We start from the raw sequence: 20,628 nt of genomic DNA on the forward strand, positions 1-20,628 counted from the left end.
CATCAAGTCCCCCACCCACATGAAAGGTAAAAGATAAATCATAATTGGACTCGCCCTTCTCAGGGGAGCTTCGCAAGGACCTACGTAGGGCTCCTGCTACAGGTGCTTCGGGCATCAGTCCCGGGTGCTGGAGGGTTTGGGGATGCAGCAGGATCCGACTTTGATATCATGCCCCAGAGATATGGACCGTTCCAGGGATAAAATAGAGCACTGCCTTTTATAGTCTGATAGTGCCCTTGGTGAGCAGGAGAGTGGTCGTCAGCTACACGTACAGGGACCTGGGAGTTAAATGACTTGGCTAGTCACCCCTCTACAAGCAGGGGCTTGGTCTATTATTAGAGTCCTAGAGCTCCCGGGTCACTGTTGACCATGTTTAACAGGTCATTTCATCTGGCAAACCAAAGCTAAGAGGAGTTAGTCAGATGTTCAAGTTCACACACCAGTCCATGGCAGGCTAGCCCTGGGCGGTGAAGAGTGAGGGAGGGAACCAACTAAGGTGTTGGGAGAGCTGGAGTCTACTCCTACTGCACCACCGTGGTGTCCTAACAAGTGAGGGCAAGTCACTTCAATGTTCTAGGCTTGCCTTCATTACCTCATCTGTAAAATGGGTACCATCGCCTCTGGTCCTTCTCCCGAATAAGCTCTCCGGGGAAGCACAACGCACTGTGCATATCCCGAGCCTTCTGTGCTTCAGGACGCAGGGCAGGGAGAGAAAGGCTCCTGGCCGCCATGTACTCACCCATCCAGACTTCGCCAAACTGCCCAGACCCGAGTTTCCTGACCAGCTTGAGAGACTGCCGGGGGATTTCCCATTCATCCTGGGCCCAGGGGTTTGGAGGAACCAGGCTCACACAGGGGTGGGTCAGCCGCTGGCATAAACCGTCCCCTTTCTCTGCATTAGGGAAGAAGAGATGGGGCTGGAGGTTACCAGAGCAACTGGATCACAGCTCTCCCTTGGGAACCATATCCTTCCCAGCTGTGTCCCCTTCTCGTTTTTGCCGACCACACTCCCATGTCCAAGTACACGTATGCCCGGGTACACACATACCACACACACTCTCTGCCATTTGTATTCATTTTGTATAAAGCAAGGCATGCTGTCCATTGACCTGCTCTCTCTAAGATTGAAAATCCTTGTTATTCTCCAAGTAGTCACATGCTGAGTGAGCCAGTAGAAGGGACTAAGGACATAAACTTTGAATCATTATGTTGATATTTGCCCAACCTTGGGATAATCCCCCCCCCCAAGATGGCACCAGTGAGTCACATGATCTTGAGATCTTAGTGATAGATCCAAGGGCTCCTCTCCCCCCCGCCCCCCAACACATCCTCCGCTCTTACGAGAATAATGCTGCACCAAAGCCTGGAGAGTAGGGAAGGTGATGCGGGGAGAGATGTAATAGCCCCCTTCATCCAGGGAGCGGATCTTGTAGTGTTTGATCATCTCCCCCTGGGTGGTCACATCCTTCACAGTCAAGGAAAAGGCACCTACAGGAGTAATAAAAACACAAGGTGTATGAAGGGAAAATCAGGATTGGGATTTGGGCTTCATTTCAAAGCCTCCCCAAATTCTGCTCCCCATTTTGACCCTTTCCACCATAAGTTACCTTTCTTTCATCTCAACCTCAACCCTCCAGAAAGCCTTCCCTATTCCTCTCCACCCGACTCAGACCTTGATGTTTCTCCCAAAGTTCAGCCAGGGAATCCCAGAACTCTGGAGCAGGGGCAGGATGTTCTCGTAGCAAACATGCTGTCCCCCACTTGGGGACCTGGTCATTCGGGGACCCCCTTTGCCATGGACTATTGAGAAATGTAGAGTTATTGGAGGAACTAGAGGATTGACTGATTCATGGATTCATTCACCCATTCATTCTAACTGAAAAGGCTGCCCTGCCCCCACAAGGAATAGCAAATCCCAAATTTAAGCACTCATGTCCATGGAGGAGAACAGAATAACTTATTTCCCAAATTCATACACATCTACGCACCTTGTCATGTATATCACTGTCTGCCTGCAGACAAGGCGTAGGTAGCAGAAGCTAAAGGTTAAGAGCAATTTAGGAAGCAAGAGTTTCCACCCGAGAAAAGTCTTTCCACAAACTTGATGTTTTTATAAAATGCCTCTGTCCAGATCTCTGCGTATCACGCCCGCCACTCTTAATTAGAAGATGAGGAAACTGAGGCCAGGAAGGGGAACGTCCCTTGCTCTGGGTCACCCGGCTGGTTAGCGGCAGGCTTGAAGGCTCCCGATCCTCCCCGAGGACGCATTTGCGGTAAACGATAATACCACGCTCCCCCGCTAGGTGTCAGGCTCGGACGCCTCTTCATCTGGGTGCCCACGCCTGGTTTTTCCGAGGTGCCGTTCGTCTCCATCGCAAACCACCTTTCCCTCTCATCTCCCTTAGCTATTGCGCCTCTCATCACCTACTTGCAAAACGATGCAAGAAGTGTGTGCACCTTGCCGTCGCCAGGCCCATCCCACGCCCGCGATCCCAGCTCCACCCTGCACGCTGCAAACTGTCTCCCCCACCTCGCCCCGGTTAAGTGCAACCGTGTCCCAGTATCTAAGAAACCGGAGAGTGGCTCTAGTGGGTTCATTCAACCTCACACCACCCCGGTAGTGAGGAAGAGGGCCTTTCTTCCCCCTCCCCTCCTTTTTTTTTTTTTTTCCAACTGTACCCTGTGTAGGAGGCATCATAAGAAGCCTGGGAGACCCTGCTCTCCTCCCCACGATGCTGCTACGGGAGCTCATGATTTAGGGCCTCCCGCTCGCAGGGGCTCATCCAAGGGCCTGTCCCCCATTTCTTTTCACAGTTTAATATTCTTCTTAAAGGACACCTCCAAATCCTATCAGCTGCAGGTTCAGGGCTCCCAGAGATTGAGATTTAAAACCCGCAGAACTGTCTGCTTTAGGACTGGGAAACTAGTTGGTCCTCACACAGATACCAGTAAAGGGAGGCTTGAGAGGCTAAGTGACGTCCTGGAGGCAACACGGGGTGAGAATTCATTTCCCCTGCTTCTGAGGGCAGCGTTCCTTCCCTGTCTTACATCCGCTGGCTGTGGTTTGCAGATGCGGATGGAGGGCACTTGCTTCGGAGTTGTGAGGAGCACGCGTGCAAAGGTGTCTATGTGCGTATGTGGGCTTGGTGATGCTGGGGCAGTCCTGCAGCCCCGGCTCCACCTGGCCAATTTCCAGCATGGACTAGCTTCCCCAGGGTGGGCAAGGACAGGAGAGGTAGCCCCACCTTTAGAGAACCCCTTCCTCCATCCTCAGGTTGGGGGTCCCTTTCTCTCCAGAGGGCACCTTAGCAATAGACAATGACTAAGACATTATGTGCAGGGGGAAATCACATGATTCTGGGACTTGCGTCAATATAGTAGGGGTGGGGATACACAGGAAACAAGATCGGCTGAGCGATCATCGTCAAAGCGGAGTGTTGGGTACAAGGGGTTCCATGATACTATTCTACTTCTGTACATGTTTGAAATATTCTATAAAAACAAAACAAGTATGTCACCTCCAGTGATTCCCATATCATTTCTTGGTCATAGGTGCTTTGCCGTTAAAATGGAATAGTAGCAATATGGCAATATCCATATATATATATGTACATATAGATAGATTTAATTCATCCACTGGTGCATTTCCAGAAATTCTGTACAGAGCACCCAACTTCCCAAGGCACCCCTCCTACTCCTCTACCTGACCCTGACCCTTTAAAGGGCAGGGAGGCGTCGGGATCTCCCCTGAGCCTCCCAGGGTGTAATGAGCAGCTCTCTTTGTCCCACTTTTGCTGTTCTAGTGCTTCTACTCACTGCAGTTATCAAGCCGTGATGGAGCTGAGGGACAAGGCCGGCGGGGTGCTCCCACTAAGCAGAACCTCTGTCTCCTCTCATTGCCCCAACCACAGGGAACCAACTTGCAGCCCAGCCACCGTCTCTGCCCGTCCTCCTCTGATGTCACGGTCGCCACCTCTTCTCCAGTTAAAAATTGGCCACAAGGATGTAAGAAGTCTTTATGGGCCATGTCCTGTTGAACAAAGGCTTTCTTCACATTGCTTGGGAAATTCCCTTCCACCAGCCCACGACAGGCTAGTTGGACACACGGTAGAGCTTGTGCAGCCTCTTAGATGATGTGGGCTCTGACCCTCCAACCCCTGTTCACTGTTGGCCTCACGGGAGTCACTTCCTCCCTTGGGGACTCAGTTTCCTCACCTTTCAAATGGGGATATTGGCTCAGCATCCCAAAGACGGCAAATATGTACCATATATAATAAGGTTTGGAGCAGCATGTTCATAACAGCCCCAAGCTGGAAACAGCCCCTGTCTCCCAACATTAGAAAGGAGAAACAGCTTACAGAATATTCATATGCTGGGTTCTGTACAGCAGTGAAAGTGAACGGACTACTGTCCTCCCCAACAACATGAGGGGACCTGTTACGGGCTGGACTGTGTCCTTCCCAAATTCCTGTGTTGGAGCCCTCACCTCCAGTACCTCAGAATGCGACTCTATTTGGAGATGAGAGCTTTAAAGAGGTAACTACTGAAGTCATCGGGGGCGGGGGGGCCTAATCCAATATGACTCGTGTCCTTGTTAGAAGAGGAGATTAGGACGCAGACTGAGGACAGACCAGGTGAGGACACAGGGAGAAGGCGGCCATCTGCAAGCCAAGGAGAGAAGCCTCAGAAGAAACCAACCCTGCCGCCACCTCAATCTTGGACTGCCAGCCTCCAGCACCGTGACACAGTACATTTCTGTGAAGCCCCCCAGTTTCTGGTACTTTATTACAGCAAGTCTACCAGATTAATATAGAATGTCACAAACAATGTCGAGTGGGAGGGACAAGACATACAAAAATAAAAATGGTATGATTCCACTTGCATAAAGCTAAAGAATGTATAAAACAGGGGCGCCTGGGTGGCTCAGTCATTAAGCTTCTGCCTTCGGCTCAGGTCATGATCCCAGGGTCCTGGGATCCAGCCCTGCATCGGGCTCCCTGCTCCGCGGGAAGCCTGCTTCTCCCTCTCCCACTCCCCCTGCTTGTGTTCCCTCTCTCGCTGTGTCTCTTTCTGTCAAATAAATAAATAAAATCTTTAAAAAAAAAAAAAAAAAGAATATATAAAACATGGGTGGCAAGGAAGGATTTCCCTAAAAGTTGGGGTGCCTGGGTGGCTCAGGCGGTTAAGCGTCTGCCTTTGGCTCAGATCTTGATCCCAGAATCCTGGGATCAAGTCCCGCATCAGGCTCCCTGCTCAGCGGGGAGTCTGCTTCTCCCTCTGCCACTCCTCCTGCTTGTGTTCCCTCTCTTGCTGTCTCTCTCGTCTCAAATAAATAAACAAAATCTTTAAAACAAAGAAAAGAGGATTTCCCTAAATGTTGAGATAGCAGTGACCTCTCTGGGGGGTGGGTAGGTTGAGTCAGAGAGGGGCACAAGTGAGCAGTGAGAGGGGCTGTGGACGTCTGGAATGTTCGCTCTCTTGTGGCTGCACAGGTGTTTACCTATTATGACTCTATGATTATACCCTCACTTATAATTTATGCAGCTTTTATAAGTTTTATATGTCAAAACAAAGGAACTTTAAGAAGGAAAGAAGGAGAGAAAATCAAATGAAAGAGAAAGAGAAAGCCCGGTGGCCTGTGGGCGGCGGCGGCAGAAATGTTTCGCTCAGTCAGAGGGTTTGAATCCATGAGTGCTCCCAGTTCTCCACAACGGCCACCCCCCTTCTTTCATATCCAGCTATGGGCCATTCTCCAAACTTCTGTCACATTCCAGGCTCCTGTAATTGCCTCTGGCTGAGATGATCTCTAAGGAGTCTACTGGCTCCCAAATCCTTTGATTCCAAAACGTGGCTCTGGGTCGCGCCCCCTCTTCCGACCCCGCCAGCCTCAGTGTCCCCATTGATCCAGAGATGATGCACGGTGGCCTGGGCGGGAGCAGCCCTCCAACTGCCTCTCCTCCCTGCGCCCTGTACATTTCCAACCTGGCCAGTGGAGACCTGTTAGCGCCACAGCCTCACACTCAGCTACTGGGCACTAGACGGGCTGTCCAGGCAGGTCCTGAATTGAGAGGGAGACAGGAGACCCGGAAGCCACCAGGGTTCCCCTGGCTGGCATTCCCCTCCCAGAAGCAGTCTTGGGGGGCTTCCTGGGGCCTGCACAGGAAGGGTGTGCTGGGGGCCATGCTTACCTTTGTTGGTTTCACTCTCTCTGATAAGAAAGGAGCCCGCCTTATTGATTGGAGCCAGAAGCTGCCTCTCAGCATCTTTCCGGCTAATTGATCTAAAGAACCATCTGGAAAAGGGCAAAGGCAGGCAAACCTCAGAGGCTGGCTATGCTTCTCAGAATATTCTTATCTGTACCTCCCTTCTAAGCTGTATGCCCCCCCCCAAAAAAATAAAATAGCGTTTTCCTGTTTTCAGGTTAACCCTGAACTAACAACACTCCTCATACCCTGATTCATGAAATGCCCTTTGGCCCCTGGGCCCCCTTTTCTTTTCACTTCCCATCAGCAGATGGACTTACTGCTTTCTTGAACCGAGAACATTTTTGGGGTGCCCTTTGTTAATTCTACCCTGGGAAAAGGCACCCACTTTCTCTCAGAGCACCCCCCTCCTTAAGGTGGAGTCTGAATTCCACAAAGTACTGTGACTCTCAGAGCGCAGATTCCCGCCATGTTCCTCTCAAGCATGGACCAGTCAGTGTGGAAGTAAGAACCCATGGCCCCACATGCTGTTCCAGGGAGAGGCACAGGGCTGGGAGTGCCAGACAGAGAACCCTTCCAAGGGCGACCATCGCTGGATGGGGGATACCAGGTGAGGCCACTAACCCGGTTCCAGCACTTTGCTCATGAGTTTGGTAGACTCTGAGCTCTTTCAGGGGAAAAGCCACATCCTACTCATTCTTACAGCTTTCTCAGTATGAGGACAGAGTCAGAGTCTGGGTCCTGTTTGCTCAGCGTGTGCTGTGGGAGGGAATAAGTGACTGGTGCTGTGTGGAAGTGGGTTATGAGGATGCTGGGGAGTAGTGCTCTCTGGAGGCCAATTCTGGATGAAGCCACCATGCTGTGAGTCCCCCTGAGGTCTGCGCCCCTGAGGCCTGCCCACTGGAGGCACAGGAGGAGAGGGAGCTGATCACCAGGCCTCGATGTTAGCTTGCAAGGCCATGGGCCAGGAGGGACGTTTCCCTCCAAGTGAGCCGGGGCGGGGCAGCTCCATTTCACAGATGGGAAGAGTGAAGTGAGCATGGAGGGGTGGCTCCCTGAGCACCAGGTTGTCTGGGACGGTGGATAAGCCCACCCCCTCAGTTCCAGTTGGTGCCCCTTTCCTGTTCCTTCCATGCTGGGCTCACAGAGGCTCAGCTTTCAGCCTTCTGACCCCTCCCTGCCCAGCAGACCCCAGAGCAGAAGCAGCAAGAGTGCCTCTGCTTTGAAGGGCCTTCCGTGTGTCCACCTACTTTTCCACTTCCAAGGTCTCCACTCGGGCCACAAAGTTGCTGGGCACGTAGCCTTCTCTTCCAGTGATGAGAGACCTGGCCAACCACCAGTCTCCAACTCTACGGAGGAGGAGGGAAAACCAAAATGGCAGAGTGGCTCCTGTGGGCCTCTCTCGGGGGGCCGCTCACAGCCCTCCCCCCACTCGATCGCATCCCTGAGGCAGAGCAGTCACGGAGGGCAGATGAGAGGGAACGTGTACAAGTTGCTCAGTGAGGGGGGTGCTAACTTGCTGAGCATCTCACAGCCCGAGTTGCCCCTGGTCTAGGTAGGAAGGGGATGATGCAGCCTCCAGGGGAAGAGTTTGTCCAGACAGCCTGACCACCCCAGAGGGCCCCTGTCTTCTGTGAGTAGCCTTCCTCTTGATTAATGGGACAGATCAAGAGTTCAGTGAGTGAGTTGGGACCGGACAGGAGGAGAGCTGTTGCCCAAAGGAGGAGCCGGGTAGCCCACGTATGCCCAGAAGGTCAGGGCTTTCGTGCTTTTGGCTCAAGGTCATCACAGAACTTCAAGAACAAATGCAGAACCTCAGGGCTCCACAGAACAAGCCGGATGTTTGAGAGAGAGCAGACTTTGAAGGAGTTTCTGAGAGGGAGCACTGGAAATCAAGTAAAGTTGATTTCACGAGTAGAATCCTGTGCGAGGTCTGGTCTGGCAAAGGGGATGCACAAAGTTGTGGCGGGGCCGCCAGGCAAGCGCTGTCCCCATCAAGAGGGCTTCATGGAGGAGGTGATGTTCGAGGTGGGTTTTGAAGGAGGAGTAGGATTTTGACAGTGGGGCAGGAGATAGTGAATGGGAACCACCTTGTGAGAAAGACTTTGGAATGGTAGATAGAAGGAAGATGACTGGGTCAAGGTAAGAAGAAATGGCGGTGACTGGGCTGGGGGTGGAGTGATGGAGGAGATACTCATGGAGGGTGGGGATGGGGTGAGGTGAGGAGGTGGACGGCTGGGTGGCTGTGCTGCTGTGATAGGGAGCCACAGAGGCCTCTGACCACAGAGCCGCATTCCAGAAACTTACTCCTTCAGTATCTGCAGCTTCTCCCCCTTCAGCATCTGTAGGTCCCTGTCATTCACCGAGCTGTAGTCGTACAGGGCCACCACGAAATGCTCCTCTAGAGCGAACAAGGAAGAGACGGGCACTGCTCAGGCCCAGCAGAGTGAGGGCAGGGGCTGGATAAGTCTGTGCTGTGGGCCATCTCTGGTTGCCATGAGGTCAGGAGGACGCAGGGACAGAGGGGAAGCTGTGGTGTGCTTTCTTGCTCACCGATGCAGCAGAAGACACTCCTGTCTAGCAGAGGGACTTCCTGATCTTGCTGCCGGGAACAAGGATGGGCTGCCCCACAAAGCCCATCCTGTCTTCCCCTCTGGTCTCCACATCGAAGCTCTAAGGCCTGGCCAGCACCACGCTCTCCAGGAGTGGCTAGCCCGAAGATCTAGGGAGATTGGCTGCGTTGGGCTGATGGCTGCCGTCCCAAGTTTGGGAACAAGTGTTGGCTGATTCCTTATTGCCTCGAAGGCACATGAGCTTCCCTTCTCTTCCCCTTCCCCAGCTGCCCCTTCACATCTATTCCAAAGGGGCTAGTGGTCTTGGAACGTGGCCGCCATAACCTTGCCCTGTAACTGTGCCCAAGGCCCTGTCACAGTGCGCCTGGCGGGCGGTACCCCTGACTTGCTGCTGGTCCTGGGAGTGGACATCTGGACGGCCACGGCCAGTGAGGAAGGCCTTTCTGAACAGCTCTGGGGAGCCGAGAGCCACTGGAAAAGTCACTTGGAGACCACCCAGCTTACCTGGGAGTAGATGACTCAGCTTTGTCACCTATGTGTGGTGGGACGGCTAGTCACCTCCCCATGGGGGGGAAGGGGGATTAGAATAGATGACAGCCCCCCCCCTCCAGTTTTGAGACTCAAGTTATTGCACCAAAGGCAGTTAGTTTATTGTTTTCCCCAGGGCGTCCTTGCTGGGGCCATGAATCCCCCTTGTAGGAAGTGATGGACAAGCCCTATGGTAATTAACCGCATCCCCAGCAGGATGAGAAACACCAGGTAAGATAGCTCATCTGGTTTCAGCATCTTGCTAGGGTGTTTGACAGACTCTGAGCTCTTTCAGGTTGAGGAGCCATGTCTTATTCAATTTTGCAGCCTCCCCAGTATTTGGCTCTGGGTACTGTTTGCTCAGTGCTTGCTGGGTGGGGGAATGAGGGACGCAGGCTCTGGCAGAGCTCCTGGTGCTCCTGCAAGCCAGTTCTGAAGGAAGCTATCATCCTGTGAGCACCCCCCCACACCCCAAGGTCCAAAGCCCTGACCCAGGAGGGCCAGGATCACTCATTATGCGATCCCCCACTGTCCTACCCACCAGAGTGGCAGTAGAGACTGGGGGTGAGGGAGGGTGTCCTGAGTAGTCAGAAGGTCAGTAGCAGCTTTTGAAAGTGGGGAAGTGGGCAGAAAGATGGTGCTTCCATACACGGAACAGACTCAGGGCAGGAGGGAAGATGCAGACCCATCGGCCCTCGCCCTTTGAGGTTGGGAGTTAGAATCTTTGAAAACTTGGGTTTGTTTTTATGCTGTTTGTATTTACTGTAATATTTTTCTTTTTGTCTCATTTACAGTTTGTAAGGTCCTTTTTCTGAAAAACAAAACCCAGAAAGCCACCCAGGCTCAGATACAGGAACTGGGGCTTGGTTCCTGGAGGGGCCCCCATGGGCAGGGGCAGGTGAAGCCTGGGGCAGAGCTGGGCCACACCCCGCACTGTGCCTGGTTCAGCCCCCTGCCCCCACAGCCTCTTCCTCTCTGACCCTAAAGGGGCTGCCCTGTCCTCTCCAGGAAGCTGCTCCCAACTGGGCCCCTATTCTGCCTGCACGCAGCCCGGGCCCAGAGCAGATGGCCTGTAGAGCCTCAGCTTCAAAAGCAGCCCCTTCTTACCTTGGTCCAGGCACGTGTCCGGAGGTGCAGGAGCCAGGTGGTTAAATAGGACCTGCAGCAGAAACACACACATACACACAAGCACATGCACACACACACACGCACATGCACACGCACACACACACACGCTGCATTAGTTCAGTGTTGCTGGGCAGGGAACCTGTTGCACCTGTCAGCTGGGTGCCTTGTAGGGAGCGGCTCTGTCAACAGGAGGTTGCACAGGTAAATTGTACACGTGGTGTCACAACTCCTCAGGGACCAATGTCATCTCACACGACCCCTGGACCATATACGGGGTCAGAGGAGGGGGGTGTGGGGATGCCCCAGCGATGTAAGAGGCAGCTATGGAATCGGTGGGGGGGGGGGGGTTTGGAAAGTCAGATCACCTGGATTCAAATGCTGGCTCCACCATTAAATGATGAAGCTGCAAAAGGGTATTTGTTCTTAGGGAAAATCATTTTAAAAGCACATTTCCTTAAAACTCAACAAACCTATCCCTAGGTATATACCCTATAGAGAAACTTTTGCATGTGTGTACCCAGAAACATGTATGGGAATGCTCCCAGCAATAATTACAATAATACATAAGTATTGTAAAGGGTGGAAGTCATCCTTACGACTAATGACAGAAAAATAGGCAAACTGGGGCACAGTCATGCAAGGAAATGCCACGTACGCCACTGTGGGAGCTCCTGAGCTCTAGCTACGTGCATCGATGTTGATGAAGGTCACAGACATAACAGAGATCTGACAACCAAGCGTCAGAAGAATACATGCTGTTTGATTCGATTGATTGAAAGTTCATAATGGGCAAAATTAAAGTAAACAGTCTTTAGGAGTGTACACATATGATGATACAAAAAAGCGAAGCTCAGGAATGATAAACACGTTCAGGGTAGGGACCTGCGGTGAGGGATGGACTTGGGGGGACAATGGTCACTTCTCCTGAAGGTCAGAGGGGCTGTGCTGGGTGTTCATTTCATTATTCTTTTAATCTGATGGATGTGTTATGAATATTCTTTGTTTGTCTTCCCTCTTTATTGAGCACAATTTTGAAGTAGCATTTTGCCAAATTGTATGTACAGTCTGGCTCCACTGAAAATATAAACACATAATATAAATAACATCGAGAATAGGCAATTTTTAAAAATTATTATGTTATGTTAGTCACCATACATTACATCATTAGTTTTTGATGTAGAATAACATCGAGAATAGGGTCTGGGGGCAGGAGCTCTGAAGTGCTAACTCTGGGTATCGCTGGCTATTGGAATAATGAGTATTTATAATTTTTCCCATAATTAGTATATTATGTAATTTTTTTAAAGTAAAAACATTGAGGCACCTGGGTGGCTCAGTCAGTTGAGCGTCTGCCTTCGGCTCCGGTCATGATCCCAGAGTCCTGGGATCGAGTCCGGCGTTGGACACCCTGCTCAACGGGGAGTCTGCTTCTCCCTCTCCCTCTGCCCCTTGCCCCTGCTCGTGCTCTCTCTCTCTCTCTCAAATAAATAAACAAAAATCTTTAAAAAAAAATAAAGTTAAAAACATTCCAGGCTCTATAACTTATTAGCATGTAACTTTGGGGAAATTACTAAGTCTAAGTCTGAGTGTACCCCGGCCATCATTCACTCATTCAACAAACATCTCATCGTTCTGTGCCAAGCCCTGAACTAAACTGGGACACAGATAAAATGCCTCGTTTGTCTAAGAAACGGGATTAGCAATCCCCACAACCCATCAGGTCACTGTTGGACTAAAGTGATGACCAGTTGAATGTGCCCCTGGAGGTAGAGAGCAAGAGAGCGGGTTCCAGGCATGACTCCCAACTGCCCCAAAGAGAGGTGGCCAGGGTCACAAACAATCATCTAAAAATGCCTCTCTGGAATGCAATAACCTCAGTGGAAGGGTGCTACATGCTCTGTAAACAAGTCAGAACTGCATCTCAGGTTCCACAGGAACCTGAGGGTTTGCTGGGGAGGTGTGAATAGTTTTAGGATTCCTCATCCCTGGAGAGTAAGCTCCTTAGAATGCTGACAGCGGTGCCGTGAAGGGGGCACTGATGTCCAGGAGCTTCTGGGTGGGGGTGGGGGCAGCAGATGTTGCTAAATGCCTCAGACCCTTTCCCACCACACCCTCTTCTCGAGCTGACCTTTTTGATTTCTTTTTCTCTTCAAGGCTGCACTTGCGAAATGAGAACTGGTTAAGAATTATTGGGGACTGCCCATGCCCGGTCCTGTGCTAAGGGTAGTACGTACAGAATTGCATGGTTGTATATACATCACATATTGTTACAGCCCTATCAGAAAGGCAATTTCACTATACCCATTTTGCAGATGCAGAAACTGAGGCATAGGGGAGTTAAGTAACCCGCTTCAAGGCACACAGCTGTTCGATGTAAACACCAGCAATCCGACTGCTAAGCATTCTACTAAACTGCCACACCAACATGAGGTGGTGCCACGTTTGGTGGCAGTGGCAAGGAGCCGATTTGTCAGAGCCCTGAATTAGTTAGAGATGGCCCCGGAGCTGGCTGGAAACAACAGCAGCCTCCAGGGAGCCACATGTGCTCTCTGCTCTTCTCCCCCCAACCCCCCTCCATCTGGGAACAGCCATCACTCACCAGGGGTGGCAGTGGTGGGGCATCTTTGCTCTGGGTGCTGACCTTCATAGGACTCCACTGGCCCTTACTCTTCTCCTTCACCTGCTTTTTGCTGCTCACCACTCCCATCCTGGCAGAGAGCACACAGCAGATTGGTGATGTGACTAGGTTCTCAGTACAGAAGAACTCCCCCAACCCCTTCCGGATGGCCAATTAGAAAGAAAGGGAGGAGGGAGGGAAGTGGGGGGGGGCAATGAAGGTCAAAGTAAGAACATGGAGTCAGTAGGGGGTCTGGCAGGCTAAGCTTGCATCGTCTTTTTTTCCCCAGAGCAGGAAGAAGTGGTCCAGAGAGGAGGAATGACGAGGTTTAGGTCACAGAGATCATCTGGTCTGAGCAAACTGCCAGAAACTGGTGGGGTGGACCCCTATGCCCTGGGGACAGGAGCCCTGGCATCCAGAAAGAGTCTGACAACCTGTCTGGTGGTCTGGGTTCTAGTCTTCACTTTGCCACGGGAGGCATTACATGGGAAGTTCACCTTCCTCTCTCGGCCCATGTAAGGACATGTCTGAGGTTCTTCCCCACTCAGATTTTCAGGTGAGAGGCTATAAATTCAGGGCACAGTGATGGTTCAGGCATCTGAGGCCAACTGCCTCTTTTCAGTAATCTCAGGGAAACTTCCTTAGAGGTGAGAGAAATATAGCCAAGATTTTTCTTGGGTAAAAGATCCTAGAATGACAGAAGTGGGGAAGATGCTAGAGACCACAGCCAACATCACCACAACGTCAGCACCACCTCCATTCCAGGGGTGGTTATTTAGGAAGGGCTTACTCTTGACCGGAAACTTCACAAACCCTGTCTCCCGTCATCCTTTTCACTCTAAAGTAAACATAAGTAGATGTTATCACTGTCCCAGACTGAGGTTTGACATGTTCAATAGCTGGTTCACGGTCACTTAACCTTTGAAGAGCCAACTCTGGGCCCTGGCTGACCCCACACCACCATACTCCACCTCACACCTGGCCCATCCCCAAGATGCAGACATTCAGTTCCTGCTCTTGTCTGAAGGGCTGTGCGGTTGATGGAGAGTTCCTGACTGCTTTCGGATATGTTCACAGCATTTCTTTGATTCCAAGATGTACCTTTTTTCACATTTCAGTATCTCTGAAACCATGATGTGTTTTACAATTGATGATGGTTCATAAAGTAATTAGCAGCATCTCTTTCCCCTATGTTAGTGATACATAAAATAAATGCTAGCCTTCCAAACAGCGGTGTCTTAGATTTAATGAAACACAGTGGGACTTTTCTTCCAGAAAGTTGAAAGCACATGTTTCATATTACCTCCCCTCAAACTCACCTTGAAGAAAAGGAAGAACTATAATAATTTTAAATATAAGACAGAGAGCCACAATAACAAATAATCCATAAGTACTTTGTTGGAGTACGCCTTACGTACAGAGCATGCAATACCTCACATTTGTAAAAGAACAGGACGTTTTTTGTTTTTAAGTACTTTCTTTATGTCAGTTCAGATAAACCTTAGCAGCAAATGAAATTTGGTGCCAAAGTGAAACATTTCAGTTTTCAGAGATTTTTTAGTATCAGAATTTTGCATAAGGGATCATGGGTTTCTATTAAGAATTGATACTGAGCCCCGTGTCATGTCGGGCTCTCTGCTCAGCAGATGATCTGCTTCTCCCTCTCACTCTAGCTCTGTACTCTCCCCGCCCCTCAAATAAATAAATAAAATCTTTAGAGGGGGGAAAAAAAAAGACTTGATACTGAATTTTATCAGGTACTTATTGAGTATCTCTTCATATGATAATTTAATTTGTTGCTGTGATGAATTATGTTGATAAATTTTCTGCTACTGAAACTTCCTTCCATTCTGAAATAAAAGCTGTTTGGTTACAATTCATCAGTCTTTTTGATACATGGATGGATCCTATTTGCCAATATTTTATTTCAAATGAGAATCAATATTCCTGAATGGGTTCTGTGTATAAGGAGTTAACACTAAGATGATGCTGGCTTCATAACATACAGGAGAGCTGTCCACCTTTTTTCCTATGGCCTTGAATGTTTTTTTTATTTTTTATTTTTTTGGCCTTGAATTGTTTAATAACCCTGGGACTCTCTGTTCTTTAAAGGCTAACTAGAACTTGGCCAATAAGTCATCTGTTCTTGGGGTCTTTTTAAAAAGTAGATATTTAAGTAAATTTCCAATTTCTTTTATAGGAATTTGTCAGTTCCCATTTTTTCTCCTCCTCGCACCATTTTGATGATTTATATGATTTATTAGTAGAAATTTGATTTCCTCCACATTTTCCAGTTTGTTGCCATAAAGTTTTATGTAGTATTGTCTTGTAATTATTTTAACCTCTTCTCTTTCTTATGTCCTCTTTCTAGCTCCTAATGTTAATTAAATGAACTTTCAATAATAATTACAATTTTTAATATGATAAAATTTATCTGAAGTTTTCTATGACCAAATAAAGTTTTATCTAGCTTTAAAATGATGAAAAAGAAGACTATAATCAAAACAGCATAAAATTGGAGTAAGAATAGACATATCATCAGTGGAGCAGAATAATGAGCATGCAAACAGATTCCAGTACATTTGGAACTGCATATATGAAAAAGGTAGCATTTTACTTCAATGGAGAACTGATGGTTTATTTTAATAAATGGTATTAGGAAAATGGCTGTCTACTTAGAAGAAAAGGCAATTGGACTGCTACCTCACACCATATTAAAAATAAATTCCATGTGTACTGAAAAAAAAATTAAAAATTTTAAAAAATTTAATTGAAAGAAAATTTAGGAGACTATATATATGACCCAGAGTTTGGAGATAACAATGAACAAGGATAGAATAGCCAGAAGCTGAAAGGACAAAAAGATATATTGATAGCAAAAAGACAAATTTATAAACGTGAAAGGTATTATATGGTAAAAGAAACCATTATGAAGTCAGTACCTGAGCAACAGATTGGGAAAAAGATTTGCAAGGCATACCGCAGATAAATGTGTATTTATAATATACACAGAGCTCATGAAAATTAACAAGAATATGGGTCTAGCATACAACCCACTCAATAGAAAAATGAGTAAAGATTGTAAATGTCAGTTTATCCAACACAAATCCCACTAGCTAAATAAACATGTGAAAAATGTTGAAATTACTTACTGATGGGGAAATGCAAACTAAGATAATAAAATAATCACATTACATCAATAGGATTGGGAAAAAAATAAAAGGAATGATAATACCAATTGTTGATGGTAAAGCACGGGAGAATTATGTTTTCATACATTTTTGGTACAAAAGTATTTATTATAATTACTGTTCTTTCATCTCTCCTTCCCCATTGTATTTCTAGGATCAACACTCAGTGAGGTCTGGGATCTTTGTCTTACTCATTGTTGAATCCAAATTGCCTGGCAAGGAGTAAGGACTTAATAATCGGACAAATAAAATATGAAATATTACTGACTGTGTAGAAATTCTTTCAGTTTTATTAAAATTAAAAAATACATACATCTTTAAATTTACAATCCCACTTCTGGGAATCTCAGAGACTAATCAAACATCATTATATAGGAATATATAAGGTATAAAAATGTTTATTACAGCAATCTTTGTAGCTACAAAAGCAAAACAAAAAAAACCCCTGTAACTGCTCACCATTTGGGGAATTATTGAATAAATATGCACCCTAAAAGTCTCTAATATATTACACAAGTCTTAAAAAGAATGTACTAGATCTTTACAAGTGAAGCTGAGAGGAACTTCTAGAACATGCTGTTACATGAGAAAAGCAAGATGCACAGAGGTGCATGAAGTTATCCCATATTTGGAAATACCAAAGAATGAGAAAAGAAACCTCTATGCAGACACGTGCATACATTTTTATGTTACATGAAGAGAGTTTTGGGAGGATGAACACGAAGTTATTTACTTTCACTATTGGTGGTGGAGGTAGAGACAGACAAGGGAGGTGGAAAACAAAAAAACAAAACAAAAGCAAATTGTAAAAATCGTGTGTGTGTGTGTGTGTGTGTGTGCATATTGTAGGTGTTACTGGGAAGCAGTGCCTCAAAAAGATATTTCCTAAAATGTTAATGTTGTTTACCTCAGGTGAGAGGACTTCATGTGACTTTTACCTTCTTTCGTATAATTTTACATGTTCCTTGAATTCTTTAATAGGAAGCATGTATTATTGGTACAAGCAGAAAAAGAGAATACCAGTGACTTGTCCAGCAACAGAGGGGCACAAGGCCTGGAGCCAGGACCAGCCCCTGAGCAGGGGCACCTGGGTAGCTCAGTAGTTAAGCGTCTGCCTTCGGCTCAAGTCATGATCCCAGGGTCCTGGGATCGAGCCCCGCATCAGGCTCCCTGCTCTGCAGGAAGCCTGCTTCTCCCTCTCCCACTCCCCCTGCTTGTGTTCCCTCTCTCGCTGTGTCTCTCTGTGTCAAATACATAAATGAAATCTAAAAAAAAAAAAAAAAGAAAGAACAGCCACTGAGCAACCACCAGGGCTGCCTGAGCCTCACCCCTTTCCTGACCTCTGGCTCAATGAAGGGTCAGCAAACAGCAGCTTCTAGAATTTTCCCAACTTGGGCTCCTGCTCCTGCCACTGCCCAAATGATCAGCCATATCCGGTCAGCCATATTGCCACCAATTTTAAACTTCCTGAGCAAATGTTTATGTCCACTTAACATAACCGAACATTTAAATAACTTGACAAAAAGTAAAATTCCTGAAATCAAATCACCCACTACTTACACTTCTTTGTCCTTCGACGCCTTAGCAGTGTATATACAGATGACTTTTCATGGTTTCTATACATACATAGGTTCTCTATGGGTCCCTCCACCCCAATAGCTCTGACTGGAGACTAGAGTTACCCAGGAGGCCATGTGACGACCAGAGCTGTGTCTGGGTGCTGGCGCTGCCGCCCTGCTGTGATACTTTAACAGTTTCAGGCTGGGCGGAGCCAGGAAACGCAGAAGTCCATGCCAAACCCAAGTGTAACACGTGCAGCTCCTGGGTGGCTCAGGTGGCTTTGCTGCACCGAGAAGACACTGGCCTCCTTCCAGTGGTGAAGGAGGGAAGGACGGGTGGAAGAGAGGTGTGAGTCTGTGTGTGAGAGAGAGAGAGAGAGACGGAGTAGGGAGGGAAGGAGAGAGGGCGTACACACGTGAACCCGTGCATGTATCCGTGTCGCGTGTGCGTGCGTGCGCATGTAGTGGGGGGCAGCCAGCAAGAGGACGGGAAGGTGAGGCAAGGGGCTTCTGTTTGTTTATTTGGAATGGATTCTACCCACCTGCGTAGACTTTGACCAGAGCAGGGAGGTCCGTGTTTGCCCCAGGGGAGATGCTCGAAGCCTGACACACAGCTGCAGCCTGACAAGGGATGTGGTGGAGGCAGCAACTAAAAATAGAGGAACTAGAAACCCTTTATTTACAGTTGCCCAGCAGTTCACAGGTAGAAAAGCACTTGGCATATATGATTTATTTGATATTCATGGAAGCATCGATAGCTTGGTTACAATTATTCTCATTTCATGGCTGAAGATAAGAGCGGCGAGGTGGCTTGCTAAGGTTACACTGAGGTGGCAGAGCCAGGAGCGTGAGTACTGCCTGGAACTCACTGCCTGAAGTAGGCGCACAGGTGGCCCTGCCAGCGGCTCCATCCCCCTTGACCCACAGTCCAGGTTCAGGTTCAGATACCCTATCCTCTCCTCCATGAGGGCTGCCACCTGCCTCGGAAGCTGTCCATCGAGAGGAGAAACCTCCGGGTTTGCTGCTGGAGCGGGGAGGTCTGGGGGCTGTGTGCCCCTCTGGAGTTTGGGCACGCTCAGGCAGATTTCTCCCTACCCCTGGTGCAGTGCAGGGAGTCAGGGGTTCAAGGAACCTGGACTCAAAAGCAAGCTAAGTATTGGCCGTGTGAACTTGGGCAAATCCCTTAATCTGAGTCTCAGTCTCCTTACCTATAAAATGGGGAAGTTTGAAACTTTTCTTCGTTTTATACATAAAGCCTTCCTGAAAAAGCATACTCAATGGTGAATGCTGAAAAAAGTTAAACAAGGGATTTTGCTGTTTTGTGGGGAGAGAGCAGTTTTCTACGGAATTAAGCCATGTTATGAAATTCTCAATTAAGTCTTGTCTATTTGGCAAATCTTCATCTATTTTTAGCCTCTCACAGATGTTTTTAAATTATGCACTCACCCATCATTATGGGCATAATTTCAATGACTATTTGACTATCTGTGTTAAATTAGAGGAAAATGCACCAAAATATTAAACCAATTGTGCAAACACAAATACCCAGGCAAAAATGGTTGTCCTGCCAAGACCGAGCTGTTGGCAGGCGGTCGCAGGCGCCCGTGATGCTGAGAAAGTTCATTCACCAGCTGACGTGCTCAAGTTCAAATGCAACATATGGAAAATGTTTTGGAATATTGACACACAAATATGTAGGTTTTCTAAAGGTCAAGACCAACAGCTTGTATATAATTCTCATGGTTGTCATGCGAACCAACAAGATGAGGGCAGGAAAAGAACAGAAGATAGAGAGCACTAAATAAATATTAACTAGAAGATGCCCAGAGCAACTTGGGTGACACTTTCCCTCTCCAGAGTTTTATGATGCCCAAAGATGGCCCTGGGATCCACTGGGATTCCCACCTTTTTTTTAGGAGGGGGTTCTGAGGGCCTGGTGTTAGAAGCCAGGGTGTTTGGTGGTGGTGGTGGTGGGCAGGGGCACAAAGGCCAATGTAAATGGGGCTGCCGTGTGGCCCAGAAAACTGTTGATGGCTCTGGATCCCTCCACCTGTCCTCACTGCTCCAGAAGACCAGGCACGTTATTTTAGAGGCAGGGGGATGATTTGGCTGAAAAAAAGTTTCATGCATGAAGTTATGGAATGCATATAGTTTCATGACAGAAAACTCAGCTTGACTCTGGTTTACTTTTTTAAATAGCAGGTACTATAACGTCTTAAGTACACTGTCGTGTTTGAGAGAGACCACGCAGCACGGGAGACAAGAATACTGAGCTCTGAATCCTGGTTTAGCGATTTTCTACTTGTGTATCCTTGGGCAAGTTGCTTAACATTTCTGTCTCTTAATTTGGGGATAATAACTGTTTACAATAGAGTGTTGCAAGGATTAAATTAGTTATTACAGGCTATTGGGCCATCTTGGAACAGTGCCTGGCCTGAAGTCATTGTTTAATAAATGATTTACTATTTTTCCGCATATACAAATTATCAATAGTAATCTCATCAGTAACGGTGTGAGATAGGCATTACTACTTTCTTTCTACAGAGAGATGAACTTGGGACATAAAGTGTCTCTCCAGGTCAAGCAGCTAGTAAGCTGTGGGGCCAGCCTTACATCCAGTTCTGACTGGCTTCTAGGTCTGCAGTCTGGAAATCTTGCCTTGTTATTTGCTAAAAACTTTACCTTTCTGACTTGACCTGTCAGGCATGGGTGGGCAGCATCGAGGTAGAACAGGTGAGCCTATCTGCAAAGCCAGGGCTCAGCCCAGGTGTTCACCGCCATGATGAGATACTGGCTTCCCTTCAGTGAGTCCTCTCTTCCCTCATGGAG

General features: G+C 48.1%; 1 protein-coding gene across 2 annotated transcripts in view; it reads right to left on the reverse strand.

The window, feature by feature from the left end:
- Positions 1 to 20,628, reverse strand: part of BLK (BLK proto-oncogene, Src family tyrosine kinase) — a 71,230-nt gene that overhangs the window by 10,117 nt on the left and 40,485 nt on the right. Inside the window, exons 1-8 of one of the 2 annotated variants that reach the window (XM_036092354.2) lie at positions 17,801 to 17,975; positions 13,032 to 13,140; positions 10,412 to 10,463; positions 8,511 to 8,604; positions 7,454 to 7,552; positions 6,189 to 6,292; positions 1,342 to 1,488; positions 740 to 892 (exon numbers count right to left, since the gene is read on the reverse strand). In XM_036092354.2, the coding sequence (XP_035948247.1) occupies positions 740 to 892; positions 1,342 to 1,488; positions 6,189 to 6,292; positions 7,454 to 7,552; positions 8,511 to 8,604; positions 10,412 to 10,463; positions 13,032 to 13,139 (757 nt within the window). In that variant the 5' untranslated portion in view covers position 13,140; positions 17,801 to 17,975. Of the gene's footprint in view, positions 1 to 739; positions 893 to 1,341; positions 1,489 to 6,188; positions 6,293 to 7,453; positions 7,553 to 8,510; positions 8,605 to 10,411; positions 10,464 to 13,031; positions 13,141 to 17,800; positions 17,976 to 20,628 lie in introns of those variants that run through there. The other variant, XM_036092353.2, reaches the window with a different exon arrangement.

Source organism: Halichoerus grypus, chromosome 3 (genome assembly GCF_964656455.1).
Source record: "Halichoerus grypus chromosome 3, mHalGry1.hap1.1, whole genome shotgun sequence".
Classification (NCBI taxonomy): Eukaryota; Metazoa; Chordata; class Mammalia; order Carnivora; family Phocidae; genus Halichoerus; species Halichoerus grypus.